This window comes from Formica exsecta, unplaced genomic scaffold, assembly GCF_003651465.1.
Source record: "Formica exsecta isolate Colony F162 unplaced genomic scaffold, ASM365146v1 scaffold175, whole genome shotgun sequence".
NCBI lineage: Eukaryota > Metazoa > Arthropoda > Insecta > Hymenoptera > Formicidae > Formica > Formica exsecta.
Window position 1 is genome coordinate 297986 of NW_021849067.1, and position 27467 is coordinate 325452.

The 27467-nt window shown below is 30.6% G+C and overlaps 5 protein-coding genes across 14 annotated transcripts in view; 3 read left to right on the plus strand and 2 right to left on the minus strand.

Annotated features, from left to right (window-relative positions):
* The window catches only part of LOC115233484 (serine/threonine-protein phosphatase 1 regulatory subunit 10), a 17490-nt gene extending 994 nt beyond the window's left edge, over nt 1–16496 (plus strand). For 3 of the 4 annotated variants that reach the window (XM_029803952.1, XM_029803954.1, XM_029803950.1), the window contains 8 exons: nt 1054–1119; nt 2076–2260; nt 2945–4791; nt 12080–12306; nt 12621–12762; nt 13124–13447; nt 13588–13747; nt 14076–16496. In XM_029803952.1, coding sequence (XP_029659812.1) covers nt 1117–1119; nt 2076–2260; nt 2945–4791; nt 12080–12306; nt 12621–12762; nt 13124–13447; nt 13588–13747; nt 14076–14904 — 3717 coding nt within the window. In that variant the 5' untranslated portion in view covers nt 1054–1116 and the 3' untranslated portion in view covers nt 14905–16496. Of the gene's footprint in view, nt 1–6; nt 697–1053; nt 1120–2075; nt 2261–2944; nt 4792–12079; nt 12307–12620; nt 12763–13123; nt 13448–13587; nt 13748–14075 lie in introns of those variants that run through there. The other variant, XM_029803953.1, reaches the window with a different exon arrangement.
* On the minus strand, nt 15947–18376 carry LOC115233488 (calcium load-activated calcium channel). The gene is made up of 4 exons (XM_029803963.1): nt 17819–18376; nt 17622–17699; nt 17211–17530; nt 15947–17093 (listed from the first exon to the last, which is right to left on the minus strand). The coding sequence occupies exons 1-4, from the start codon at nt 17877–17879 to the stop codon at nt 17001–17003; spliced, it is 552 nt and encodes a 183-aa protein (XP_029659823.1). The 5' UTR covers nt 17880–18376; the 3' UTR covers nt 15947–17000.
* A 329-nt stretch (nt 18377–18705) lies between these two features.
* Nucleotides 18706–21523, plus strand: LOC115233486 (tuftelin-interacting protein 11-like). Of its 7 annotated transcripts, none has more exons than XM_029803959.1 (3): nt 18734–19020; nt 19107–19288; nt 20140–21523. In XM_029803959.1, the coding sequence occupies exon 3, from the start codon at nt 20310–20312 to the stop codon at nt 21033–21035; it is 726 nt and encodes a 241-aa protein (XP_029659819.1). In that variant the 5' UTR covers nt 18734–19020; nt 19107–19288; nt 20140–20309; the 3' UTR covers nt 21036–21523. The 7 variants fall into 7 exon arrangements, with proteins under 7 accessions (XP_029659816.1, XP_029659821.1, XP_029659819.1 ...); XM_029803962.1 differs by having other exon boundaries at nt 18734–18996; nt 19062–19288; XM_029803956.1 differs by lacking the exon at nt 19107–19288 and having other exon boundaries at nt 18706–19020.
* A 391-nt stretch (nt 21524–21914) lies between these two features.
* LOC115233489 lies at nt 21915–22373 on the minus strand. Its single transcript, XM_029803964.1, has one exon. It carries the CDS (start codon nt 22348–22350, stop codon nt 22045–22047), a length of 306 nt encoding a protein of 101 aa, XP_029659824.1. The 5' UTR covers nt 22351–22373; the 3' UTR covers nt 21915–22044.
* A 583-nt stretch (nt 22374–22956) lies between these two features.
* On the plus strand, nt 22957–27063 carry LOC115233485 (dnaJ homolog subfamily B member 12). The gene is made up of 8 exons (XM_029803955.1): nt 22957–23469; nt 23736–23889; nt 24068–24213; nt 24296–24436; nt 24527–24660; nt 24732–24847; nt 24932–25095; nt 25276–27063. Exons 1-8 carry the CDS (start codon nt 23337–23339, stop codon nt 25395–25397), a joined length of 1110 nt encoding a protein of 369 aa, XP_029659815.1. The 5' UTR covers nt 22957–23336; the 3' UTR covers nt 25398–27063.
* The last annotated feature ends 404 nt before the right edge of the window (nt 27064–27467 follow it).

A 27467-nucleotide genomic window follows, 5' to 3' on the forward strand; every position in this document is an offset into this window, starting at 1 on the left:
AAAAAAAAAAGAAAAGAAAAGCAATATGCAAAAGAAAAGAAACGCGACAGAGAATCGAGAATAGCATATAATTTCCGTTGAGGTCTTGAGAGATTATTGAGAAAGCTTTGCTGACAGTTACGCCGTATAATTGATTTTTATTAAATGATATGTCCGATTTTCGAGGTGAATAATGTAGAGTGACGTAATCATATGTATATATACGTGGACTCTATATCTCACGCGACAAAGCTCGAAAAAGTCAACGCGTACAAGTGCCAGTCGAATCTCAAGAAAGAAAGGGATAATCTAAGAAAAAGTTTCTATTAAAAAAGTGCTGGAAAAAAAAGGGAAAAAGTGTCAGTTTTCTCGTAGGTACGAAACGAGTCCGAGGAAAGAAACGTACGGTTTCACGACATTCTATCGTGTTACATAAATAGAACGAGGCTACGTCATAGCGCGGGGTGAGACCGTTATTGGTCGCGGGGAGAGGAGGAAACGGCTTCCGTTGCTCCGATTGGTCGGTCGCGTGGGTGGGGCATGCGCACCGCGGTTGCGCAGCGGATATTCGGGGCTAGTCTGACGAGTGAGAAGAACCGTTCGTTTGTAAGAAGGACTCGTATCTGCGCCTGCATTTTTTGAGAATTCTAACGAGCGACCATCCCAATTTTTGCGTCTCGCACATCAGCTTTTCTAGCGAAAGAGCACGAGATAATTGTAATTACGCAATCATAATCCATGTAGAACGCAATCCAGGCACGGAAATTCTCTCGCGTAATCGCACGATCCGGGTCATCTCCGATTACATTATACGGCTCGATGAAAATTGCGTGGTACCATATGTAAGCGAGGGATCGGGGGGTTTAACCATGTAGAATAGGTACATCGTACGTATTAGACGATCGAGATTCCGAAAAAAAGGAAAAAAACCAAGCCATTTTTTTCGAGTCACCATCGTTCGTCCTTCGGTAAATTCGTGCGAATCTGTGAGAATCCGTTCAACAATATGGCGTGAAGAGTGCGTCGGTTACCCGAGCCGTACATAGTCATCAAGTATTTTATATTTCGTTGCAGATACGCGCGATGAATATGTACCTGGTCCCGAAGATGCTCTGAAACATTTTAAATCTCAACAAAATGGTGAGTAGCATATTTTTTTAAATATAAATTGCAAATTTTTCTATCTGCGAATATATCGTGAGCAACGATGGCGCCACCTAGTAGATTTGGCGATTGCGAGAGATCAATAACCTTTGCTCCTTTCGTGTGTGCGTGACCTCGTATTCTATTTTTGTTCTTACGTATCCGTATAATTACAACGTACGAGATTATTCAGTTCACCGTTGTCGTCTGTATATAATGTTCTATGAATTTTTATCATTAAATATATAATTGGTAAATATAGAAAATAATTATAAGTGAAATAATATAATATAATTATAAGTGGGAATATATAGCAAAAGAAAAGTTACGAATTTTATGCATGAATAGTCTATGTAAAATTATTTTTATATTTAATAGTAAATATGAATAAAAGAGAAAGAGATAATGACTTTTAAGGAACATATGAAATTTGAAAAATTGATTCTTTTATTAATGTCAACAATATTTACATCTAATAGCTAAATATCTTTATTCAAATTTATCCAAATAATCTCGTTCAAATAGCCTGTATAATATTCAAGAAATTCGCATATACTTCGCTATATTGTTAGTCATGACTAATAGTCAAGAGTATCCAGTTACCTGGATATTTTCTCAAATGTTCTAGTTTTGATAGAATTTTCTATTTACTAATTTACTTAATTTTTTTAAATTTACATTTGATATATTAATAATATAATATAATTATTTTAATAAAAATTTGTATTAAATTTATCTGTAGAAATATTCTAATTTTGTCTGGAAATATTAATGAAAAAGTCTGAAATCAGATAACTCACAAGAAATTTTTTTCAAAAATTGAACATGTATATTTTTATATTTTGTTTAATATTTTCTTGTTATTAAATTTTAAATTTGTAAGCATAATTTATATTTTTATATGATGATTGCATTAATAATGTTTTGTTTTTTTTCTTAAATTGTATTTTCAGCCACGTATAGACCCCCTATCTTTACTTAAATGCCTTAGCGTTTTATTGGGTCCAACAGGAGGCATTAAGAGTAAGGAGGAAGTTCATCGCTTAGCTAATTTAATGACGAAGTTTTCTAAGAAACTCGTCTCGAAATGCATTTATATACAGATATTGAAAACTACTAATACGGATTTGCTTAGTCAGTAAGTACTTAAATCTATGCAAATAATATTAAAATAGTTATTTAACTTTTTTTAAAAATATTTTATTCTATTCGTCTTTATGATACTAATAGAGCAATTGTGTAAAAGAAATTTGTCATTTGGCATGTAAAGACATACAAGTATATGTAATTCATATACCTGTATGAAAAGAAAATATAGAACATGCAAGAGTAAATATAAAAGGTTCAGAACCATTAGATGGTACTTATTAATGTGCCATTTTTACTGATACGAGCCTTACATCAATTTTTTTCAACAACTTATCTGGTACAAGTATAGAATTGTACACATTGTTGAGTCTTTTTAATAGATTGATTTTAGTGATTCTGTATTACAAATATATATGCAACTATAAATATTTCATTATTATTCTATTATTATTTATTTTCATTATTACAATATTTAATATCTGTGAAATATTAATCTATGTATGTGTATCCATAAAAATAGTTTTAAGGCTTAATTATTACAGATTATTGTCTTTAGAACACACACATTGCTTTTATATGGCATTTTATGATAGGAATTAAAATTAGAAATAGAATATAATGGGAGATACTATAATTATTTTATTATTCACAATAATATAATTATACTATCTTATCTTTTGTTATTTATAATAATAACATAATATTTTACATTTTATAATTTCTATTTTTGTAGATTTATGAGTGCTGGAGGATGGAATCTTATTCACACATGGCTCACTGATGGCATTCTTGCCAAGAATTGGGCTCTTATTCAAGAACTTCTGGAACTTTTGCTGCTCTGTCCTGTAGATATTGAACGGCTGAAGAGTAACAATTGTCCAAAACTGATTAAAGGTTTATCAAAGGAAGGCAGCCATCAAGGTGTACGAACATTGGCTACTCGACTTGTGGAGCAGTGGCTAAAAATTGTGAAAGGAGAAGCAGCGCCGAATTCGGTGCCAGCTCAAATCATGACTGTTTCAGTGCAATCGAATACTACTGCAGGACAAATCGCAGTTATTCCTTCATCGCAGCCGCAACATTACTTGTTAAATTCTCAACAAACTCTTGACATTGCTGAAAATGCAACTGTTCATGTTCAAGACTTCAAAATTGCGCAATCATCTACCGCTAGTATTCCAGTAAATCAGATCCAGCAAGATCAAGAAAAGCAACAACAAGAAAGGCTACAGTCGCAAACGGTGCAAGTTATTGGCAAAGGCCAGCAAGTAACGCAACAACAAGGTAAAAAGCAATCTTTTGTTGTTGTATCAACGTCTTCGCAGTCATCAGTTCCTGTTTATAAGATTACCATTCGCGATGGTAATCAAGTCCTTGCCAAGGTGGAAACGGACGTCACGAATATAAATAGTGTTCTAAGCAAATCTGGTACGAGTACAGAAGTAGTTATAAACACTGTGGACGCTACGCTTCCTGCTTTACAGGAAGCAAAGCAAGAAACGGAGGAGGTAAAGGAGACAGGACAAAGTGGTAGTGCGACTAGTGGTCAAGACGAAACAGTAGACATTGGACAATCAGACAATTCAGGACATGTTCCTAGTGATGTGAAACAGACCGTAGTTAGTTCTAAAGACAATCAAGATATTGAAGGTGCTAAAAGTAAAGATAATAAAGACTCTAAGGATATTATTGTTAGTAGTGATAGCGGTAAGTCTAGTGATAAGGAAAATAGAGACTCTCATAAAAAAGATGATAAGAAGTCCAGTTCTGATAAGAAAAGCAGCACTCATCATCACGGTTCGTCTTCGTCTAAAAGTTCTTCTAAGCACAGCGCGAGTTCCAGTACACATCGCAGCAACTCGACATCCCATAGATCGAGTAGTCATCGCTCTGGTTCCAGTAGTAATAGTTCCAAAACCTCCAACTCTAGTAAAGATAAGTCTTCCAAGGAAAAGGACAAGCATCACTCCAGTTCATCCAGTAAGCACAGTTCAAGTAAGAGTAAATCTGAGCGAGACAAGGAACGGGAGAAGGAGAAGCAGAAAAAGGATCAGGCGGAGAAGGATAAGGCGACTTTAGAAAAAGTGCAAGGTCAAGCGTTGAGTTCCAAGTTGGGCAAAATACCGAAGAAACGAACGGAGGATGATACAAATGGAAGAAAGTCCTCGACTGAGTCGCGAGATGGTACGAAAGAAAATAAAGAGAAAGTAGACAGTAGTAAAAAAGACACTGTTACAAAGCTCACTACCGAGAAGAAGAATATATCCATCTCCATTGAGAATAGAAAAAATAGCCAGGATTCCGCGACACGGCCGAAAACGGTGAAGACATTTAATTCAAAGTTTAGATCCACGGGACTAGAGGAAGAAGTAAAACCACCACCACCGAGATCGAAGAAGCCAAATCCTGCCGTTGATAAGAAAGTTCTACCTCCGAAATTTCCCTTGAAGAGGCCATCGCCATTGAGAGAAACCATTCCATTGGTGGAAAAACGGGTGAAACTATCACTGGATTCGCCAACGACACCACCAAGCGATGAGAAGAAGGGAGGGATTAAACTGATACCACCAAAACCAAAACGTAAGTATTCTGATATTCTATTACAAACTATATATAAAATTTCGTTATTAATACCTGATCTCTATTATATGTAATATTTTTCTTTACTTAATATTTTTAATCCAGATATAAACATTACGCTAATGTCCTCAGATAAAGCAGTCTATAATTTCAGTCAGAAATTATGCTATGTATACTAAAACTAAATTCATCAAATTTTACATGATAACATTTAAAATGTAATATTGAAAAGAATTAAAATTTTGGAGACATCTTTATATTAAATGCAATTTTAAAGAAACATTCAATACATACATACATGTATGTTTACAAAAAAAGAATACAAATATTCTAATGAAAAGAAATGCTCTAAATTTATAAATTAACAAATTAATAAATTTTAATATTTAAAGTATTTATATTCTTTTTTTAAACACGTGTGTATTTTTTAAAATTAGATATACCCTCAGTTAAATTTAAGTAACTCACGTAAATTTAACTAATATTTCAATAAAACATTATTTATTTTGTAACACATTTTTTTACAGATATATTATTTATAGTATTTAGTATACATACATGCATTTTTATATATATTATGTATTTCTTTATAATAATACGTAATATGATTTTTCTGTCTATATTATTTTGTTATATAAGATTTAAAAGTCTTATTTGTTGATGGAATAATAATGATTAAACAAATGACTGCTTAAGCTTTGTACATTGGTATGCTGCATTATATATGACTAAACTAACTCTGTAATATTGAGTTTGCAGATGGATGTTACCAGAAGATATACAAGCTGCTCCGATATTTAATGCGATATCTTTATGTATCGCGAATATTATCGATAGTCTCAATGACTTTTTGGTATTGTCACATCAAATATTTATTTTTGCCTATGTATTTTAAACTTATTGTTTCTTCCAGGCAATATCCCGTAGTGTAATACCTCTTAATAGTACATCCTCTCTACTTCCCCAAAAAAATTATTATTAGCGTCTTGTAGAAGATATAATAAGCCGTGTAACGATTTATCCATCGTACTGCATGGAGAATTAGCAGCTCTTGTACGGATCATCCGTCTACGAAAATTAACATCTTTCATTAGAAGAACGAAGCCATTAGGATCTGCACTCGACTACGAACTTTTTCGTATATTAAGAATCTTCGATAGCAGGTAATCTTCGATAAAGTATTCATTACAACGCGTGAACCGCGATTTTTCCAATCGATATTCGACAAAGGAATTAAAAAAACACATAGTTTCTTGTTGAACAAAGATAGTCGAAAAGTGTTTTATCGATACTCACTGATAGCGGGCATGTGTTCTTAATCTCCGATATTAGTGACACAACGATTACGAAGCCACCATACAGGAATAGTTCTAATCTCTAACTAGGTAAGGCAACAAAGTCTTGTCTATTCATACGTTTTCCCTTGTACATGTATATATCCTATTTAAACATTTAAATAAATTTATCAGAAATCTGGAATATTTAACTCTTGGGTTTCTGCTATACTACATATCTTGCTCGCTGTTAAATGCTTTTAAGACAAAATAATCGTATATATACCGTGAGCCCATCCAGATTTCCATCCTCTCGGCGATTTTTAATGTTAGAACATGTACAACGCGTTGATTAATTAGTTTCAGTAATACTGAAATTTTGAAATTTGCGTCGCTCTTCAAAATTAAGTTTAAATGAAAATAGAAAATCTGAAATTTTTTTATTTGCATTAAAAAATCGTATCGATTTGATATCGACTCGTAAATTTGTTGCCAATAAAATACGAATACACATTCAAGGCCTGTGGATAAAATGGAATTTTCATTCATTATATGACCTTTTGTACGTACATGACAAATGAAATGTTTGCACATTTATTAGAGAGAATTGAAATTTGTGTGGGGCAAATTATTCCAACACCTTTAATAGAGAAAAAGAGAGAAAGGGAGAGAGCGAACGAGAGAGAGAAAGAGGGAGAGAAAGAGAGAGGGTGAAAGGAATAGTTAAAGAAAGAAGAAAAGGTCGGTGATAAATTAGAGAAAATATTGTGAGAATACATATTTTCTAACACACTGAACGATGCGTGGAGACCCTATGGATTGAAAGTAGCACTAAAAGTGCACGATTTCTGAAGCTGCATATCCGACGTCTTCGAGCAAGAAAGCCTTTAGGACCAGCAGGCTCCCTTTACAACGTCTGATTCGTCGAGCTTGGTGAAGAGAACCTTCTTTTTTGCCAATAATTACGTTAGATAACTGAAGAGAAAGATAGAGAAAGAAAAAGCTAGGTATTAGAAAACTGCTAGCTAGGATAGAAACAAAAATAGAAAGGGAAAGGGACGAAGTTAGTTGTGCCAAATTTTGAAGCTTGAGCGCAGCGGTTTTTTTTTCTTTTTTTAAATTTTATTACGGCAACAATACCATAAAATTTTCAAAAAGAGAGAGAGAGAGAGACTAGTTATTACAAAATTTTAAATGGCGACAGAATTATCTCAACGTTGCAACAATAATGGCATTCGTTTTGGAGGGAAAAACGTATATATATATATATACATATTTACAAAAATTTCAACAGTTCAAACAGTATCATCAAAACGTATTATTCGAATGAATCGAGAGCTCGTTTTGCGAACAAATTATCGCAATCATAATTTCTGTGCTCTTGCTAGAAATTTTGGTGCAACAGTCGCGTATGAATAGTCTCGTCCATTTAAAGAAAGCTTCGGAAATTACGTAAGATTTCGCAATACACAAAAGACAAAAATAAAAAAGAATGGAAACAGACAAAATCTATAAATCGGAATCGTTTTCAACGTGTTCGAATCCGACACGTGTAATCGGAGAATTGCAAGTCGCGCGACGCATGCACGGAGCTGATGTTTTTGCGACTGTCTTACATCGACGCACGTGTCCCGTTGCCCGTATAACTGCCGCAGTCGACGTCGCGCGCTTCTACCGACACTTATTAACCATTCGACGCACATCAACCCGCGACACGACTCGCACACTTGATATCTCTTTGCGCGGCGTCTACGTCGCGAAATTCATCCGATATCTCTACGAGGATGAAAAATATTCTATCTGAAAGCATGCAAATATATACGCATGATGTTTAATTACATTAGTTTCACGATTATTACGTTACGTTTTTTACATAATTCCAAAGCGTGCAAAAGAACGTAATTTAAAATCATACCTATACATATATGTATGCATTAAGAAGATATCCTAGGATATAATTAATCAAATCTGATGATATAATTAATGAGTATTATTAAATTTAAACTTATAAAACATATCAAAATTATAAATATAAAAAAATAATAAATTTTACTTAATAAAATTTATTTACATATAATCTAGAATAGTAAAATCATATTTTTAACGCAAAATATAACATTCTTTTCATATTAAAAAAATTCATACTCAAAATTATTTATATAAATTTATTTTTCCCATTATATCTTAATGAATTTTAAATTAATCTAATTAAATAATTCTAAAACACAAAATATTTGTATACAATCAGGTAGAATATTTTTATTCTCTTACATTGGATACATTTTATATTGTAAATTATACTGTGTGAATTAGCATTAATAAACAAACAATAACACATGAATAATAAATCATCTAATAATAAATATATTTCAAAACTGCTGCCTCATTTGACATATATCAATTAGTTGGCAAGATATTTAATTACAGATCATAAAGTCTGATGTTGCTATTCGGAACGCATGTTTAAATTTATTTCTGGAATATGACAAAAACTTCTATCAAACATAGAAAATTTAATATAATGATAAAATATTTTCATAATATTATTTGCATTGGTTATTTAATAAAATGTAATTGTTATTCCCGTACAGATAAACATACAGATAAAACTATTTCTATTTATATTTTGGAATTGATTTTTAAATACTGCAAAGCTTTCATCGCGCGTGCGATTGCAATCTGTAAACAGAAATCATCTCTATAATATATTAATCGAAATTTATTAAAGTAAATTTATTATGTATTGTCACATTTACCAATTTATATCCATTTTTATAAGTTATAACGAGTTTATAATTTATATAATTATAACGATTGAACGGATAAGATATGATAGATAATGTAATGTTTGTACATTTTCGAATTATTAATTTAATGAGATATATGTGTGTGTGTGTGTGTGTGTGTGTGTATCTGTGTGTGCCTGTGTGTGTATATGTGTGCTGTGTGTGTGTGTGTGTGTATATATATATATATACGAGAAAAAGAGTAATAACTTATTTTTAACGTATATATGTATATTAACATACACGTGGAAATCTCGCCAGTTTCTTTTTTCGGGAGATTAGAATAGTTTATCGTTGTATCGTATACATAGTGTTGTATCGTATACAAGTTAATAACGTAGCTTTATACATCTGTTATTAACAATCGCACATGAATTTATATATGTTAAAGGCAAACTTACGAGATCTGGTTTCAATGTCGTATCGTCAAATAATTTCTGATAAATACAAGGCAAATATATTAAAAACTGAAGGTCCAGAACAGTTTTATGCGCTATATTATTAAAAGTTGCAACAATCATCTGTTCAGAGAATAGATAAATATCATGTTTTTTATTTCTTTCCACAGATTATTTCTCTGTAGAAATAAAAAAAATGGACTGTATAATACAACCCGTATACTCTTCCTTAATTTTGTAAAAATTATTTTTTTATCGGGTTTATATTATATCAATGTTGTCAGAGCACGGCCTATTAGAATATCTATCTGTTATTTGGATTTACACGGATATAAGTTAGGTACCTAGATAGTATGCAAATATTGACAAATGTTTAACAACATTATTTTAGTATCCTTTAAGTTTAAAGAAGCTTGAAAATAGCTATTTTTAATATGAATTATATTTTATTTGTAGTTTGTTATAAATTAAAGCGTTTCCGTATTATTTGTAAGATGGGACTACAGTTCTATATGATAAAGAGCTTTTATACATGATGGACGATGATGATACGTTATGTTTTATGTTGATTGTTAAATATTTTTTGAAATTCTTATTTTTAACATTATTTTTTGTGTTAAATCGCACAATTTTAAAGAAAGGCGCGATATTTTTTAAATTATATTTAAATAATAATATTTTTCTGTATCTCTATTTTCTCGAATTGCATCCTCGTATTATAAAGTCACAGACAAAGATTATCAAAATTTCATTCGGCATTAGAATAATTCGAGTTTATTTTTTCTTTGCAGAGCAATTCAATGTATAATTGATGTATATCTGTCAATTATAAATTATTTTTATTTTTTTGCCTATATAATTATTTTTTTGCCTATAATTTTCTTTGTCCTATAATTATTTCATACAGAAATGTACACGCAATTGCATTTATATAATTTTTATGCAGTAATGGAATAAATGTAAAAATTATACACACACGTATATTTTTTCATAAAAAATATAATTATTTGAAATAATGCCTATGATATTTATCTTATACATCTCTATATTATACTAATAATGATTCGAAGTAATACATATTTTTGTGTAAAAGAATAATATAGTTTTAATTTTTTATATGTATATATCGTAATATATTAAATTAATCCACAGAAATTTATTTTAACAGTTTAACAATAAGTGTATATATTTATGATATTTTAGAATATAGCTAATTTATTTGGTATATATATTGAAGAGAGATTTGTTTCTATATATTTAATATTATTCGCTTCTTCTTTATTCCATCATTATATTATTATATATAAAAGCATTTTTTAATATATTATTCAAAGTATAATAAGATTAAATATATATATTATTCAAAGTATAATAAGATTAAAATTTGCTATTCAGAGAAACACATTTGTTTTTTCTCGTTATTTTCGTTCTGTCTCAAATATAAGTATTAAATTTAAAACGTTACATAGAGAATAATGTTTTAATTAATAATTTATTGCTTCTAAAGATATAAGCTTAATGATACATAATATTAATAATTAGAGTTGTCTGTAATTATATCAATTTTATATAATTATTTTTAAATTCTAAGCCATTACATATTTTAATTTATATTTATGTTACACCTATATATATATATCTATCCCTGACAGCCCATGTATCACTAAAACATTTAAGTAATATTACCATCATTATCAACAAATATTCTTAATTTTTAGATATATTATTTTAATATATATATATTCTTATTTAATTTCTTTATTATGTTTAAATTATTTTATGTTATGATTTAAGCAGGAATAATTGTTGCAGGACACGCAATACAGTAACCCTTTATAAAATTTACTAGCTTAAATTTAAATTTTTTCTTTATTACAGGGTATATTGAACACAAAATTAACTTTATTGAGTTTATTCTAGCAGACAAGTTTTTTTATCGCTATTATAGAAGATGTCCATGTTTACAGATGTAAGAAGCTTACTAAGAAGCAGCTACTGAAAAATGCAAAATATTTTTTACTTTTCAGATACATACTGTTTACCAATAAAGTAATCAACGAATTGTCTTACAATGTTGCGATTATTAACAATCTTTATGTGGCAGTATCTATTCAAGCCATATTTATTTACAGAACGGATCGAGTGCGAAACGAAATTGCTATTTAGAAATATAACATAAACATTTAACAATTATGTAAAGCATGTTTTCCTGAGCATAAATTTTATATATAGGAGTAAATTCGGCGCGCAAATATAATATAAACATAATCTTTATAGGAATATATTGAAAAACACCATCATTGTTAAAATTATCAAAAACATAATTATTTAATGACATAAATGGCTGTAATTCAGAAATTAGATAAAAAAATCAAATAGAACGTATGTCAATTTCTATTATCTTCGCGCGCTGAATTCATTTGCAAAGTTATGCCTCTGTGTTGGGAAAAATATCTCATTTATAAATGTTTAGGGGAGACACGATGAAACGTATTGCTGTTTTCCAGGATCTCATTATTTTCTCCGGAATTATTTTTAGGATATTCTATGAATTCTACACTATTGTTTTTTAGACTTTTCTATATTTTAATAATTTATTGTTCGATTTTAATGCCATAAATACTAATGTCTGAAAAACTACTGACATTTTTAAATATATATGTATATATATACATATATATACATATATATCTTTTTAATTATATGTAATGTGTCTATATAATGCAGCATATCTTGAAATATTATTATTTGTGCAAACTATTTTAAAATTTATTTTTAAGCCGGTTATTGCGAATTATTCGCGAGTGATATTTAATATTTTTGTTCTCAGCGATGGTGCTACAAGAGAGCGACATGTTCATGGACGCTCTCACCGCGTCTACCAAGAGCAAAGAACCGAGGAAGCGTAAGCGTAGGACTTCTATCACGAAGGACGGGTCTTCGGAAGCTAAAAAACAAGAAACCGCTAACGCCGATATTCGCGAGAGCACACCACCACCTGCTTCGCCTACAAATGCCGAAGAAAAATCGCCAGTTGCCCTCAAACCTAACTTCAAGGTAATTATATAGGATACATGTGCTCAGGATGTCGCTGCAAGAAAACTAATATCAAATTAATCGGAGTCGTACCAATTTAAGATTCATTTGTTCTTGCGCATTTTGTAAGGCACAATCGCATTAAATTTTGATAAGTGATTGGCGAATTTCTTTTTTATTATTATTTTAAATTCTAAGCTTCAAATTAAGTGTGCTAAAGCAGGGAGAGAGAAAATCGATTTGATTTTATTTTATTTAGAAACATATTTCTTATATATGGCATATGTATAACATGATTAATAATAAATTAATATTGTAAATTTTTTGTTTTATAGTTCTATCAAGATACTCTAGAAATAGAAGAAGACAAAGATCAAAGAGAAAAAGAAAATATCGAAGAAGACACGAAGAAAGATAAAGATCAGGCGCTTGATGACGAGAAAGATAGTAGAGACGAGGATGATATCAGAAGTAACAGTAAGTATCTTAATTTATCATACAGACAAAAGAGAAATAAACTAATTTGTTATTTGAAAACATCTCATTTAAAAAATGTACAAAACATATAAACAGTTATAAACTCACATACGCGTACCTATTTATCTTATTTATATAATGTTCTAATATATTTGTATTGCCCTAATATAATACTATTAACACAATTTTATATTACAAACATTCGTACACATATATATCATCATGTTGAAGTAAAATTAATTTTTTCTACATAATATATTTATAATAATATATTTAATAATTAAATTATTAATTATTTATAATAAAATTATAATAATTCATTTAAACAATATATTTATTTATTTATTTATCTTTTTCATAGCACCGACACCCGAGGAAGATGTGGAAGATATCAAAGATTCGGAATCACCAGAAGATGCTTCTTCAATGGTTTCGAACTCATTGAAGAAGGATGACGTTAGTCCTTATCCCGAAATACGATATGTAGATGGACTTAAAAGTGTTTTGCTACTTCAGAAACGTAAAGGACCGAAGAAGATTTTAAAGTGGAAGACAGATTTAGAATCCATACGTTATTTTGAATTGGATGAAACAGAAAGGGTTAATGTGACAAAAACATTCACCGACATGAAACAGATGGAAAAGCAAAACGAAAGGGAAGCATTCCAAATGGCCAGAAAATTAAGTACGTACACATGTGTAATTATATAAATATAATTTTTTTATTTATAATTATATAAAATATATATATCAAGTACACTCATATATTTGCAAATTATATTGCTATGTATATATATAACATTACAGTATTATTTTTTTTATTAGATAATGAGGATTTAATGGAAGAGAAAACAAGGTGGAAGCCTTTAATTCCTATTGATCAACCACCTCCATTAGTAGAACCTGGCAAGGATAGTAAAGAAAAGGATATTCAATATGCTCGCGAGAAGGGCATTCTTCAAGCGCTTTACTTTAATCGAAGCATGTAAGTATATGTTTGCAGTCAGTATTGTAGTATACTGATAACTCAGTATACTACAATACTTTTATTTTAATGAATGTTTTCATCTACATTACTTATATTCTGCGACAATAAAATGGAGAGAAATGTACTTTTATTTTGTGGTATTATGTTAAAATAAACATACGAATATTATTTATATAAAAGTATCATATAAAATATATATTTATTTAAGATTTTAGAGACATTAGAAATAAGGCAAAATAATGAATCTTGAATAATGAATATATGAATCTTGTCATCAGTTAATCAATAACTCCTAATTTCGAAATTGTGTTTTTTTAAATCGTAGGATCCCAGATTCTGCGGCTGAACCCGACGAAGAACGGCATCATGTGATGACCGATCCTAAAATAATACCGTTGGACGATCTCACAGGCAATAAGGAGAGCGAAAAGGACTTTACATCGGTACCGTGGCCAGAACCTAAGCCACAATTGACACCGCAACCACCGACCGTAACAACGTTCCATTATCCCACGACATTCTCGCACAATCAACAAACCATGATGACCCCTATGGGACCTCAATCGACGATAAGTCAGATGCCACAGATGCCTCAGCAGATGATGCCCCCATCGCATATAGCTCCCATGGCCCAGGAGATGCCGGGACCAACGATACCGGGCGGTGGCGGTGGTGGTTGGAGAACGGGCGATGGCAAGGTTCTCGTACCAGATGTTGGGATAAATCCAATGGCAAATATGCCGGGTAATTTCAATCAGGGAATGGAAGGTGGTCCGATGGTTCCGCCGGGAATGATGGGACCGCCGCCCATGTACAATCAACAGCAAGAGGGCTACGGCATGATGTGTCCAGAAGATATGGGATTCAACAATATGAATCCCAACTTTCAGGGACCGCCCGGACCGATGTATGGTCCAGGACCTAATTTTCCAGGTCCAAGAGGCGCCCCCATGCACAGTAGGGGCAGAGGAGGTCCCGGTTGGGGATATCGCGGAGCTGGACCCCCAAGGGGCGGTTGGCGAGGCGGTGGTGGTGGCTGGCGAGGAAGCGGTAAGCAGCCACCGGTGTGCAGACAGTTTTCGAAAAACGGTTATTGTCGGATCGGAGATAAATGTCAATATCTTCATCCCGGTGTGAACTGTCCGCCATTTTAAGAATGAAATTGAGAACGATATTTGTTAAATAATGAAATTGATCATTGGTACGCAATGAGTCTTCGATTAGGATAGATATCCGCGAGAGAAGAAAAAGTAGAGAGAAAGATGGGATCAGCCGTCAGCGTTACAATGATACACTGTATTATTCTAATGATCTTCCCTCGGGATATTCGATGACGATTCGCTTGGAAAGCAAATCCAAAAGTATACGCGCAATCAACGCGCAAACGTGTAAAAAAGTGATAATTCTCAATGTGCAATTTTATTTCCTTTTTTTGTAAGAATCCATTGCATGAATATATTAATAGATTTTTTCTATTTAATAATACTCCATGCGCTTGAAAGTTTTGTAAATATAATGGCATTTCTTCTTAACATAAGTATCTTACACAAATTTGTCGAATCATTCGAGTGCTGTCAATATTCATGGTATCATGATATTTCGGATATCCGAAATCTATCTGGTTATCTAAGTCTTTCGAGAATCTTACTCGGATATTACGTAATTTTATTTTAATATCTCAAGATAACCAGATATCAAGGAACATGGAATATTTTTCAATTAGTCAGATCGAATTTTTAATATATAAATACACATTACACACTATTATATTAATATTATATATTAGAAACCCGCGGATACTCGCGTAGTATCCGCGATTTTAGGTAATGGATGAGCATCCAATGTTTTATATTGACAGCACTATGCGATATCGTCGAGTATGAATGCGTTGTAAAATCGGATATGACCATGCTAGGTTCGGCTGCTGGACAGCAGAACATCTCTAGATTACATCTCGAAAATATAGATTTTTTGCTAGTATAATTTTATTTTGAATTTTCAAATTACTTTTATAATAACCATCACACTTGTATATATACCGTATACAAGATTTTCTTTTTGTTTGAATTTTCCACACGTGGCCACTGCCGAGATTACGATTCTTTATATTTTCCACAGGAGTCATGTGACTGTTAGAAAGAATCACAGAAAAATGAATTATATTTGTGACTGCACTTAGCATCATTCATGTTCTTGAAATTGAATTGTCTGGTATCATCATTGTTTTGTGCTTCAAACAATAGAATTTTGAAATATAGAAAGGGTATTGATAATAAATAATATTCGATATAACGTTGCATAATGAAACACCAAAAGTTTCAATAGGATAAACTACTTTTTATCATAATAATTTCCATGTGTGGGTTATACTTGTAAATATGTTTGCATAATATGTATAAAATACAATAATTCTAATAATGACAGACTGTTAGACTTAGTTGGTACACAATAATAGAGACAAGAACGGTAGTATTTAATAGGAGCCGTATACATGTCCTTTAAAAATAGGAAAGAAGTTCTATATATAATCAATCTGATATTATTCGAACCAATTTTTCCAAGAGATGTATAAAATCGAATAATACGATTCTTTATAATTCAACCCGTCATTGTAATATTATATTGCAAGTTTTTTACTATGTAAGATAATATTGATTATATCTTTTTGTATATGATTGATTGTTATGTTTGTATATAACGTGTTGTATAAAAGCGTCGCTTAATGAAAATATACCCATCACAATTATTTTTTCAAATGGCCCAATAATTTCATGAAGGCACTACAAAATATCCTTAATCGTGTAACTTCTCATATATCATATGTATCTCTCTCGATATCTTATATTAAGTATTAAACTGAAGTTCATATTCCATCTTTAATTTACCCTCTTATCTCTGCTAAATTATTAAATTTAAATGTAATTAAATTTAACAGTAAAATTAAATATATTTTTAACAAATTATGAACATTCTGTATGTAATGCGTGTTTCTAGGTAATACAATAATTATTATATATTTATATTTTCATTTTATTTATATATATATTTAGGTCTTCAGAAAAGAAAAAAAGAATTTGAAGACATTATTTAAATATAATTCATAATGTGGAATATACAAAACAAAAAATTGATGTTATAAAGATTAATTGGACATAAGAGTAAATGTCTAAAATTGAGCAATAAGATGTACAAAAAATCTCTATAAACATCAATAATTATTCCTTCTTAAATATGAATACTCAAATATGATTCATTTAAATTGTTGAGGTGGTGGTCCAAAGATACTGCCACTCTGCTTACTTGCAGTTCTGGATGGCGCAAAGCCAAGTATCTTCTGGATGTTCTAAAAATCAAAGGAATATATATAAAAAACATTGCACATAAGCTGGTATATATTAGATACATATATACATATATACATATATATATATATATATATATATGAGATTATGAGATTTACCTGTCTGATACTCATGGTACATAATATGTACAAAAATATAAAAGAGCATTCTGTATAATCATCACCCGGAAGATTTCTGTGCGACAAACCCTGTATCCAGCTGATTGGAACAAATGGTAATCTGGCAACAATTCGTCCATCGAATATATTATTGAACATACTTAAAAGCGCTGTAAATGCAAATCCAATTGCAAACATAGATTTCATCTTCACAAGAGACAGATCACGATTGTTATTCTTTAGTCTCTCCTCTTCTCGTTCAATCTTCTTTTTCTGCTGTTTGTCTAAAGAATCGCCATGCGCTTCTTTTCTTTTTTCCACTAACAAATAAAACAGTTTTATATAGATAATCTTTTTAAGCACATATGTATGTATTCTTCAGTGCATAGTTGAAATTTCTTGTAAACTCACGCTTTTTGCTTTGCTTTTCAACTTCAGCCTTCAATTTTTGATACTTTTCAGTTCTATATACCATTAACCATGTCAACCCTAAAAACAATACATCAAGTAAATACATTAAAACAACATGAACATTTTATATGCGTTTTCTTCCAAACTCTTATTAATATATTTATTTTATTTATATAATGAAATTTATATCGTTTTACCTTCGCCTAATAACGCCGTACATATGCTGATAAATACAATTAGAATAGTGTCCGCCCACATTTTGGCAAGAATGAATATTTTTATTTATTATTAGTTTATGTATTCAATAATCATGTATGAATGATCACTACTTTATCAAACCTTACAAGTCATTAAAAGCTCAGTGTAATACATAAAAAGTAAAGTGTCAAATTATAGTAACTATTAGACACTACACGGTGATATTACGCACGTGTCAATTCGGAATATTGTATATATATAATGAAAAATTCACATACACACAACCTTCCTTTTATTTATTTATTTATTTTTTTTTTTAAGGGAGATGTACATACTATATACGGTACAGGTTTGTTCTTTTATTCTCCACTTCAAAATGCTCGTAAGCTTGCTTTTCACATACATTACATTCGCGTGCAATTTCTTTTATTCTAAAAATCTATATTCTAAATTTTTTTTTTATTTCAGGGTAGTCAAGTTTTTCTTTAAACTGAGGAAAGAGGATTCTTTTCGCTACTCTTCCGTTCCTCTCACCAAAGAGAAGCTCTCACATTTGTCACGTAAATTTGCAATCACGTGAACGAGAAAAAGAGTGAAAAATAGAGCCCATAAAAAGTAATCACAATATGACATAGCCATTCAAATGGGAATGCGTTCGGAAATCCTACCGTAAAATAAAATAGCATTTAATTGACCAATCAGGACAAAAGGAGTAAAGATTTTTTCAATTGTCAAGGTCGCGTTCAGCAAAGAAAACTGCTCAGTAACAATCGAACGTGATTGGCTCTTACTTTTAGAACCAACAAATCAATAACGAGTGTTAACAAGACGATAACTGAGCGCTTCTTTGCTGAACGCGGCCAATTATAAGCTACCCTATCCCACGGGTAGTATTTTTGAACGCACCCTGGATGATATTCTCCCTTTAAATTGGAAACATTCTCCCTTGAACATAAATTTAGGCTTTACTCCAATTATTTTCTTATTACGTGATACGTCTGATTTGACAACTTCTGTTAACGTTATAGTCTCATTCCTCTATTGCAATTTTCAAGATCGAGCTTTTCCGCTATTTTGGAAATACCAAATAAAGGGGTTCTATTGCACGCGCATTATATTATTACGTCTCTATGTGTGATTGCAGCTCTCCCAGACCCTTTGGCACGCAATTTTGACTGTATGTACTATATATGGGAAGGAGGTACTATATCTTAACATTTACCGTTCATTTATTCTGTAAAGTTTTTTTTACAAGCGCCCTCGGATAGATCCACTTTTATTTCTCAGCTTTTTGGCTCTCTGCGAGATGTTTGTCAGACACATGAAAACTATGGTCGACAAATGTTTTAAAACAGAAATATTTATAAAAAGAACACGAAAAGTTCGAGAACTATGAGTCAGTAAAGTGAATAGCTAAATAGCACACTCTGACCGTGATAGATCTTATCTCCATTATAGTTTATTACTCAGTAAGCAATTAATTTTAAGACATCTATATTTGTTAAGACTTTCTCATTTAAATGAGTATCATAACTCTAGAAATTTATAATTGTTTTTTGATTTCCATATCAAAAAAGACCTCTTTTCACTTTATCTATAAATTTTACTAAAAAATTGGAGATATTATTTTTGTATTAATCTTTTCTTACAATAATTATCTCTGAATTTTTTCAACAAATTCTATCAACTTTTTGTTTAAAGTTTTTTTTACAAGCGCCCTCGGATAGATCCACTTTTATTTCTCAGCTTTTTGGCTCTCTGCGAGATGTTTGTCAGACACATGAAAACTATGGTCGACAAATGTTTTAAAACAGAAATATTTATAAAAAGAACACGAAAAGTTCGAGAACTATGAGTCAGTAAAGTGAATAGCTAAATAGCACACTCTGACCGTGATAGATCTTATCTCCATTATAGTTTATTACTCAGTAAGCAATTAATTTTAAGACATCTATATTTGTTAAGACTTTCTCATTTAAATGAGTATCATAACTCTAGAAATTTATAATTGTCTTTTGATTTCTATATCAAAAAAGACCTCTTTTCACTTTATCTATAAATTTTACTAAAAAATTGGAGATATTATTTTTGTATTAATCTTTTCTTACAATAATTATCTCTGAATTTTTTCAACAAATTCTATCAACTTTTTGTTCATAGATTAGAAAATCTATTTGCATTAGTGGAATTGACCAAAAAAAAGATATGGACTAGTAAATGCCTCTTATCTATTTTCTCTCTTTTTTTTCTTTTTGTATATTTGAATTTAAAGGAAAATTTTTTAAATTTCTATTAAATTAATTTGTTATTCTTTTTCTAGGCACGGATAAGGATAATGTTTCGAATAGTGAGAATATTAAACTGAGGGCAGCAGATACATTTAATAATTATTTTCATCATTCAAGTGTGATGCCCATTACTTCTAGATACATAACATAATGTCCACATATAACAATGATTGTTGCATAGTTGTTTAATCATTAAGGGAAAATGTCTGGACAGTCCTGCTCTGAAAATGATATTGATAAAAAATATAGTGTTTCGTTAAAATACAACGAAACAAACAGTAAGAATCATGATGAAAATATCTGCAGACACAAGACTGTGGAAAATAAGCCGATTACTGGAAATACAATTGATAACGCAGAGAAGGAAAAATACACTCGAGAAAATGAGATAGCAGACAATACATGTATCGATGAAAACAAGAATAATGTATTGCATGCATCAAAAATTCAAAATATGATGAAAAAAATGGGATACAAGCCAGGAAAAGGTCTTGGAAAAAATAACCAAGGTCGTATTGAACCGGTAGAAACTGTTATTCAACGTGGTCGAAAAGGATTGGGACATTATATACACAAAGCTAAAAGAAAAAAATCGAATAGTGGAGATGCAATTGATAATATAGAAGAAGAAAATTACACTCGAGAAATTGAGACAGCAAACAGTGCACATATTGATGAAAAAAGCAATATATTACATGCATTAAAAATTCAAAATATGATGAAGAAAATGGGATATAAGCCAGGGAAAGGTCTTGGAAAAAATGATCAAGGTCGTGTAGAACCAGTGGAAGCAATTACTCCACATGGTCGAAGAGGATTAGGATTCGCTATGTCCCAAGTTTCAAAAAAAAAAGTTGCAATTCTCAAGAAGACTCCAATTGCACCTTCTTCCTTTCTTTCTTCTCCTCCTCCTCCTTTAAAAAATTAAAAAGTGTCCATTTTATTTTTTGTGTAGGAAGTGTAAGAAAGTGCAGCTGAATGAAAATGATAGTTTCTTTTTTTGAAAGGATTAGCACGGTTATTTAGCACAATCTAATTTTGATAAAATCTCTCACTTAACTCTGTCTTTATTGTTTTTTTCTTTCTAACTTTATATCTTTTATGAGACAGGTAATTCTGTGCAAGCTCTTAATCAGGGAAGTGTGGAATTTGGCGAGGATCGAACTCTGATCTGATTAGGTGACTGCAATATTTTGTGCATACATTATTAGAAGAATGGAAATCGAGAGAAAATATTGGAATATAAAAATTGTTTGTAGATTTATCTTATAATAGCTCTTTCTTTTTAAAAAGCTCGAGTGTATGTTAATTTTGTTTTGCAAAAGGAAGGTACAAGTAAGTGTGATAAAGGTAAAGACAGATTTAATGTATAATCTTAGAATATCTAAAGAAAATATACTATATGAGAAAACACTGCTATATTCATATTTCTATTTTAAATGTTTGAATCAGTAGTAGTTTTTGTATTAGTATATTCTATTTATTTATTTCATAAGTTATGTTAATACTTTTTGAAAAGTTAAGAATATGAATATTACATATATAAATATATTTTTTTACTATGTAGTAAAGTCCATTGTTGTAATTTCAAATTTTTTTATTTATTTTATACAAACTGATATTGTGATTCTATTTTAAAAAATGTACTCTTATGATTTCTTAGTTTTTAATATGTAATAAAGTAAATTATAAATAACTAGTATAATGTTAGTAGAATGTTAATAATTAATCTGAATAACAAATAATGAAAAAATAAAATATAAAATTATTCATTATTAAAATAAATTGATGTAAAATTTTTTTTCTCATATAAACTTTAAAAAGAAAGATGAAAATGCTTTGTCACTTGGTGAAAAATATGTATAAACAATAAAAATTACAAGTTCAATTTTCACGTGTTATTAAAGTCCTCACGCTTGCATCTATGTCACTGTGTCTTAATACATCTTTTGCCGATGATGCATGAAGTGTCTACCAGCATGTCGTTCTAATTTTTCATTTCTTTCATTATTACGACGATCCCAATGATGATTACGTCTACCATGATTTTGATGTTGATGCTGACGTGACCAGTCATGTCTGCGTGGTTTATTATACCAGGGATCCACAATTGGCGGTTTCTTCGGCTCCTGCATTTTAATCTTCATAAAAGCACTATCCTTTTCTGTGTAACAATCTTTAAATTCCTCTTCACATTCTTCTAAAAATTTTGTTTGCTCGCTCGTCAAAGTGATGTCTGCCATAATTCAATCTTATAGACAAGAACCTGTACATTATAGTTAATATCAGTCATTATATGGAGAAAAATGATTAATGATAAAAATATAAATAATGTATATCTCCGCGTATGTGAAAATTATTGTTATAAAAAAAAACTTACGATTACAGAAACATTTTACAATCCCGTGTGCTTGGCCTAATCTCTTATTATATTTTCTATTATATTCTGAATTGGATATATTTGTAAATATTTCTGGCATGAATCGTAAATGCAGGTTATATACTTTAAAGCAAACCTTAAGCCCATATCATACTGCGTATTAGCAATGATTAGCAAGAGACTGATTTAGCGTTTTCGAGTGAAGCAGGTTTACGAATATATTATATGTTCGACCGAGAAAATAGATTTTGAATCTGATTAATATAAATAAATATATTCCTAGTAAAGTAAAAGACGGAGTTTATATCTTCTATATTCTATGTCAATAGAAGATATTCCAATTCCTTGTTTTGATGTTTTGTGTATGTCAGTGACACATGAATCATTATTTTCACTATTTGTGAAAACGCGGCGAAAGATAAAATTTCCCGGAAAATACCCTATCCGATCCCTATCCTATTAGCCAATCCGCTTTGAACAAATACGTATGTATGACAGTCGCGCACCGATATTTCGGAATCTTGCGATCCCCGCCGAATCAATTTTCGCGGATCGCAAAAATTTTTCTTCTCCAACATCCAATTGCGCGCGCGCGTGTATGCGGTTCGTTCGGCCGAAATATCGCAGGTGATTAATTAACGTGAGACGTAATGGCGTTCCGTGCCCCCTCGCATCTGTAATCATCTACTACTCGGTCGTAACGATGTTCATGACGTGTGATCGAATTACATACTACGTTGGAGAGTGTTGAGTTCCCGACCCCCTTCGCGACTTATTTATCATTTTTGCCCTGTCACCGTGTGACCGAATAACATAAATTGTAACACTTGATTCACGACGACGGACGAGATGGATAGCAATAAGGACGAGGCCGAGCGATGCACGGAGCTCGCGGAACGGTTTATACGAGAGAGAAAATACGAGGAGGCCGAGAAGTTTGTTCGCAAAGCCCAAAAGCTTTATCCGACGAAGAAGGCTGAGGGTACGTGTGACTTCCAGCGGAGCGTACATCCTTAAGCAATGTTGCAGATCAATCGGCGAGGATCTTTCCCCGCTTTTTGTATTGTGCACGTTCGTATTGTTTGTCAGCAAAAGAGTTCTTCACTTTATATATATTTATTATAGACGAAATCGCGCGCACACGATTTTTACATTCGTCTTGCGAAAGCAATTTCTGTAAACTCTTTCTGGCAGAGAGCAATGAAACAAGTGTCATGAAAGAATCATCAAATAATTATATGTTTATAGAACTGTTGGCAGAAGTGGCGATACTTTCAAAGCAAAACCAGAAACCCGAATCTGCAGAGCCTACTGTTAGAAAACGTCAAAATGTAACTAAAGATGGAACACATTCCCAGACTAATTCTGAATATACAAAAGAACAATTGGATCATGTGAAAAGGTAGATACTTTAACGGTGAGATTGTTTTAACAGCTCAAACGGATTGCAATATTCATGAAAGATATATCGTTTGTATTATGATTGTTCTATATTTTGCTTATTTAATTTTTATTTATTATCTGCTCAACACTCGTTTTATATGTGAAACATACTTTTTTCATGAGGATGATTATTTCAGGATAAAGAAATGCAAGGATTATTATGAGATCTTAGGAGTCAGCAAAGACGCTACAGACAGTGATATTAAAAAAGCTTATAAGAAATTAGCTCTTCAATTACATCCTGACAAAAATAAAGCACCAGGCGCAGCTGAAGCTTTTAAAGGTAAGATTACTCGATACAGTTGCGACAAAGAGTTATTTATAGCAAATACATTTAAGTAAAAAATCTGTTTATTCTTTTACAGCTATTGGTAATGCAGTCGCTATTCTTATCGATGCGGAGAAGCGAAAACAATATGACTTGTATGGTCCTGAAGAAGAACGATTACAGAATGCGCAACATCGCCAAGGTCATACACACTATAACTATACTCGTGGATTTGAAGGTAAGAAAAAAAGGAGACATTAATTAAATTAGGAAATACTACAAATTTCTACATTAGAAAGTAATGACTAAAATATCTTTATATTTTTAGCCGATATCACAGCTGAGGAGTTATTTAACATGTTCTTCGGTGTTGGCTTCCCGCAACAAGAATTTTATATGCGTCGGTCAGGTGGAAGATGGACGAGGCAACAAGACGCGCAAGCGCAACATACCCATTCTCAGGTAGAGTAAAACAGCATTTTTACTGCTAAGGCTATTTTCATTGTTTATTTATTATATATAACATTTTACAGCAAGCAAATGGATATACCACATTTCTTCAAATGTTACCAGTTTTATTACTAATATTGTTAACTATGATGAGTAGTTTCTTCATATCTGATCCAGTATATAGTCTGCATTCAAATTCGTAAGAATAATTAACAGCATTTAAACTTAATAAGAATCCTTGTATGAAAAAATATACATATAATGAATTTCTTCTCATTTGCAGGAAATATTCTGTAGCTAGGACCACTCAAGTTTCACATATTCCATATTATGTTAAGGAGAACTTTCACAGTGAATATCAAGGCAGTTTACGTAGGCTAGAAATATCAATTGAAGAAGAGTACTTCAATAACTTAAGACAAGCCTGTGCCAGAGAGAAGAATTACAGTATGTATATAGAATAATTTCTTTCTTCTTCTTTTTTCTTTTCAATATATCCAACATGTTTTTAATTGTTGTTATGATAGTTATATATAACTTCCTTTTTATATTTATCTTTTTTTATTTTTTTATTTTTTTATTTTTTCATGAGATTTGAAAGAGATTTGAAACATTAACTTTTCTTAGGAGAAGCTATGATGTGGAAATCCCGTAATTTCGGAGATCATGATTTATACTTGAAAGCTAAAAATCTCGAAACGCCTTCATGTAAGAAAATACAAGAACTGCAAGATAGTCTGAAACTCTGATAGGCGAAAAATATTAATTAAATAAAAGTCTATTGTAGATAGATGTATATTATATTTATACGTATATAATTGTTTTTGGGTGTGAAGAAAATTTGACGTATAAAATGCAATATCATGTTTCTATACATCCAGAGGGTAAATCATATATTTCAAAGTTCACACAGAAAACATATTTAGACTACCTTTTAGCTGTTTATTCTATGCATAAATTGTAAACTGCATAATGAATGACTGATTGTGCAAAGTGAATGAAGTTTTATTCTTTAGTTGGACTTGCGCAAGTGAAAATACGTAAAAGAAAATTTCTGTTATAATTCCTATAATCTCTTAAAACAAATATGTGTGTGTTTGTATATATACATGTATACATATACATACATGAGATTTGTAAATCTGTTTTGAAGATTAGTTAAAAATTATAAACATATACAAAGAAAATAATATATAATGCATTCACAATAATATAATGCCTTTAACTTTCCATACAAACTGATGATGCAGTGAAATATTCTTAGGAGATGTAATTCATTTTGAATACTCAGTTATTTATAATGAACGAAATGAAAGCCTCTAGTACTCCTGTTAGTATGATCACATAGATAACTTAGATGGGATGAGTACATCATGTGTATGTAATTTCACAAATTTGCAAGTCCACAATTTATTTCGTGATAATGCCTTTTTCGATTGTAATTGAGAAAATATAAATGCATCTAATGTCAGTTATTCATATTTATATTTGGAATGTTGTAACACAGTGGCCTATTGGTGTATGCATTTTTGGCAATTTTTAAAAATAAATTTATGGTTATACAAGTATAATTTAAAGGAGAAGAAGAGGAAATAATTCGATAAGTATGTATATGTCTGAACATTTTAAATCTCCTCAGTCAATTAACTATTTTTTTCAAAGTCTCTTAATTTCTATATTGAGTTATAGTTATTGATTTTATAAACACAGATGAAATTTAAATAATATATTAAATATAAATTACAGGCAATATACATTATGTCAAATTGCAATCGCTTTTCACTTGAATTATACTTATTTCGATATTTCTTTTATCAATGTTATAATTGTAGAGAACCTATATATGTACATTGACATAGTATTGTTCAAAATTCAAATTAGGTTCATATTAAGTTTATCACAATTTTAATAGATATAAAATAATATATAAAAATATAAAATTTTTAATATATATTTCTAATAAATTCTTGTATTTATTTCTAGAATTGTTAAAAGGATTTTTCAATATTTATGTAAAAGTTTAGTCAAGTTATTTGTGAGTGAACTTTTCTCTATTCTATTTTCATCTGTTATTTATTAGACGCTAGTAACAGATTTTTCTTATTGTTAATAGCATATAAAAGTGAGATAACAAAATTTGTTTTAATGAAGCAATATGAAAGATATTTCATATTTCTTATGCATCGATAAAAAATTAATCAAATTATAATTAGAGTGATAAGTTTCGAAAATATTTGTGATTTCAAATGCAAATGGTATTAAATCTCTGTGTCGATATATAATAATAGCGTGCGTCTTAGTATGTAATTACAAATCGTACAATTTGTTATGTAAATTTTAGTTATAATTTATTGTTATTAGCAGTTTTTAGCATAGACGTATTTATGATACAAATATAAATTATGTTTAAAAAAATTTTGTTTTTTTCTGCTTTAAATAATAAAATATAATTTAACTGAAACATTTTTCCGTATCTTCCATATTTTTCGAGATATTTGACTGGCTCTTTTAAAATAGACCACCCTGTATATATATAACCAAAATTGTAAAATTTATGTGTGTATGAAATATATGTATATATACATTACATATGTATCAATCTTTTATTTCATTTATTTCTTTCGGTCGGTCACATGGGGGGGGGAAAGTTGAGTTTTATCATACAAGTGTGTTGGATGCTTATTGACAATCGGATAAAGAATTTTTTTCCCGAAGATTTCATACGTCATACGATATAGTCGCTCAATATGTCCCACAAAGTCCATTTAAAAAAAAAAATTAATATTTCATTAATGGATATCTATTTTTTTCGAGATGCA

Coding starts and splice junctions, on each gene's coding strand:
- LOC115233488 (XM_029803963.1), bottom strand. CDS start 17,879: ATGTGGGCGGACACTATTCTAATTGTATTTATCAGCATATGTACGGCG. Junction 17,700..17,818: donor TACGGCGTTATTAGGCGAAG/GTAAAACGATAT, acceptor TATTGTTTTTAG/GGTTGACATGGTTAATGGTA. Junction 17,094..17,210: donor GTACCATGAGTATCAGACAG/GTAAATCTCATA, acceptor TTTGATTTTTAG/AACATCCAGAAGATACTTGG.
- LOC115233486 (XM_029803956.1), top strand. CDS start 20,310: ATGTCTGGACAGTCCTGCTCTGAAAATGATATTGATAAAAAATATAGT.
- LOC115233485 (XM_029803955.1), top strand. CDS start 23,337: ATGGATAGCAATAAGGACGAGGCCGAGCGATGCACGGAGCTCGCGGAA. Junction 23,890..24,067: donor CAATTGGATCATGTGAAAAG/GTAGATACTTTA, acceptor TGATTATTTCAG/GATAAAGAAATGCAAGGATT. Junction 24,437..24,526: donor CTATACTCGTGGATTTGAAG/GTAAGAAAAAAA, acceptor TTATATTTTTAG/CCGATATCACAGCTGAGGAG.
- LOC115233489 (XM_029803964.1), bottom strand. CDS start 22,350: ATGGCAGACATCACTTTGACGAGCGAGCAAACAAAATTTTTAGAAGAA.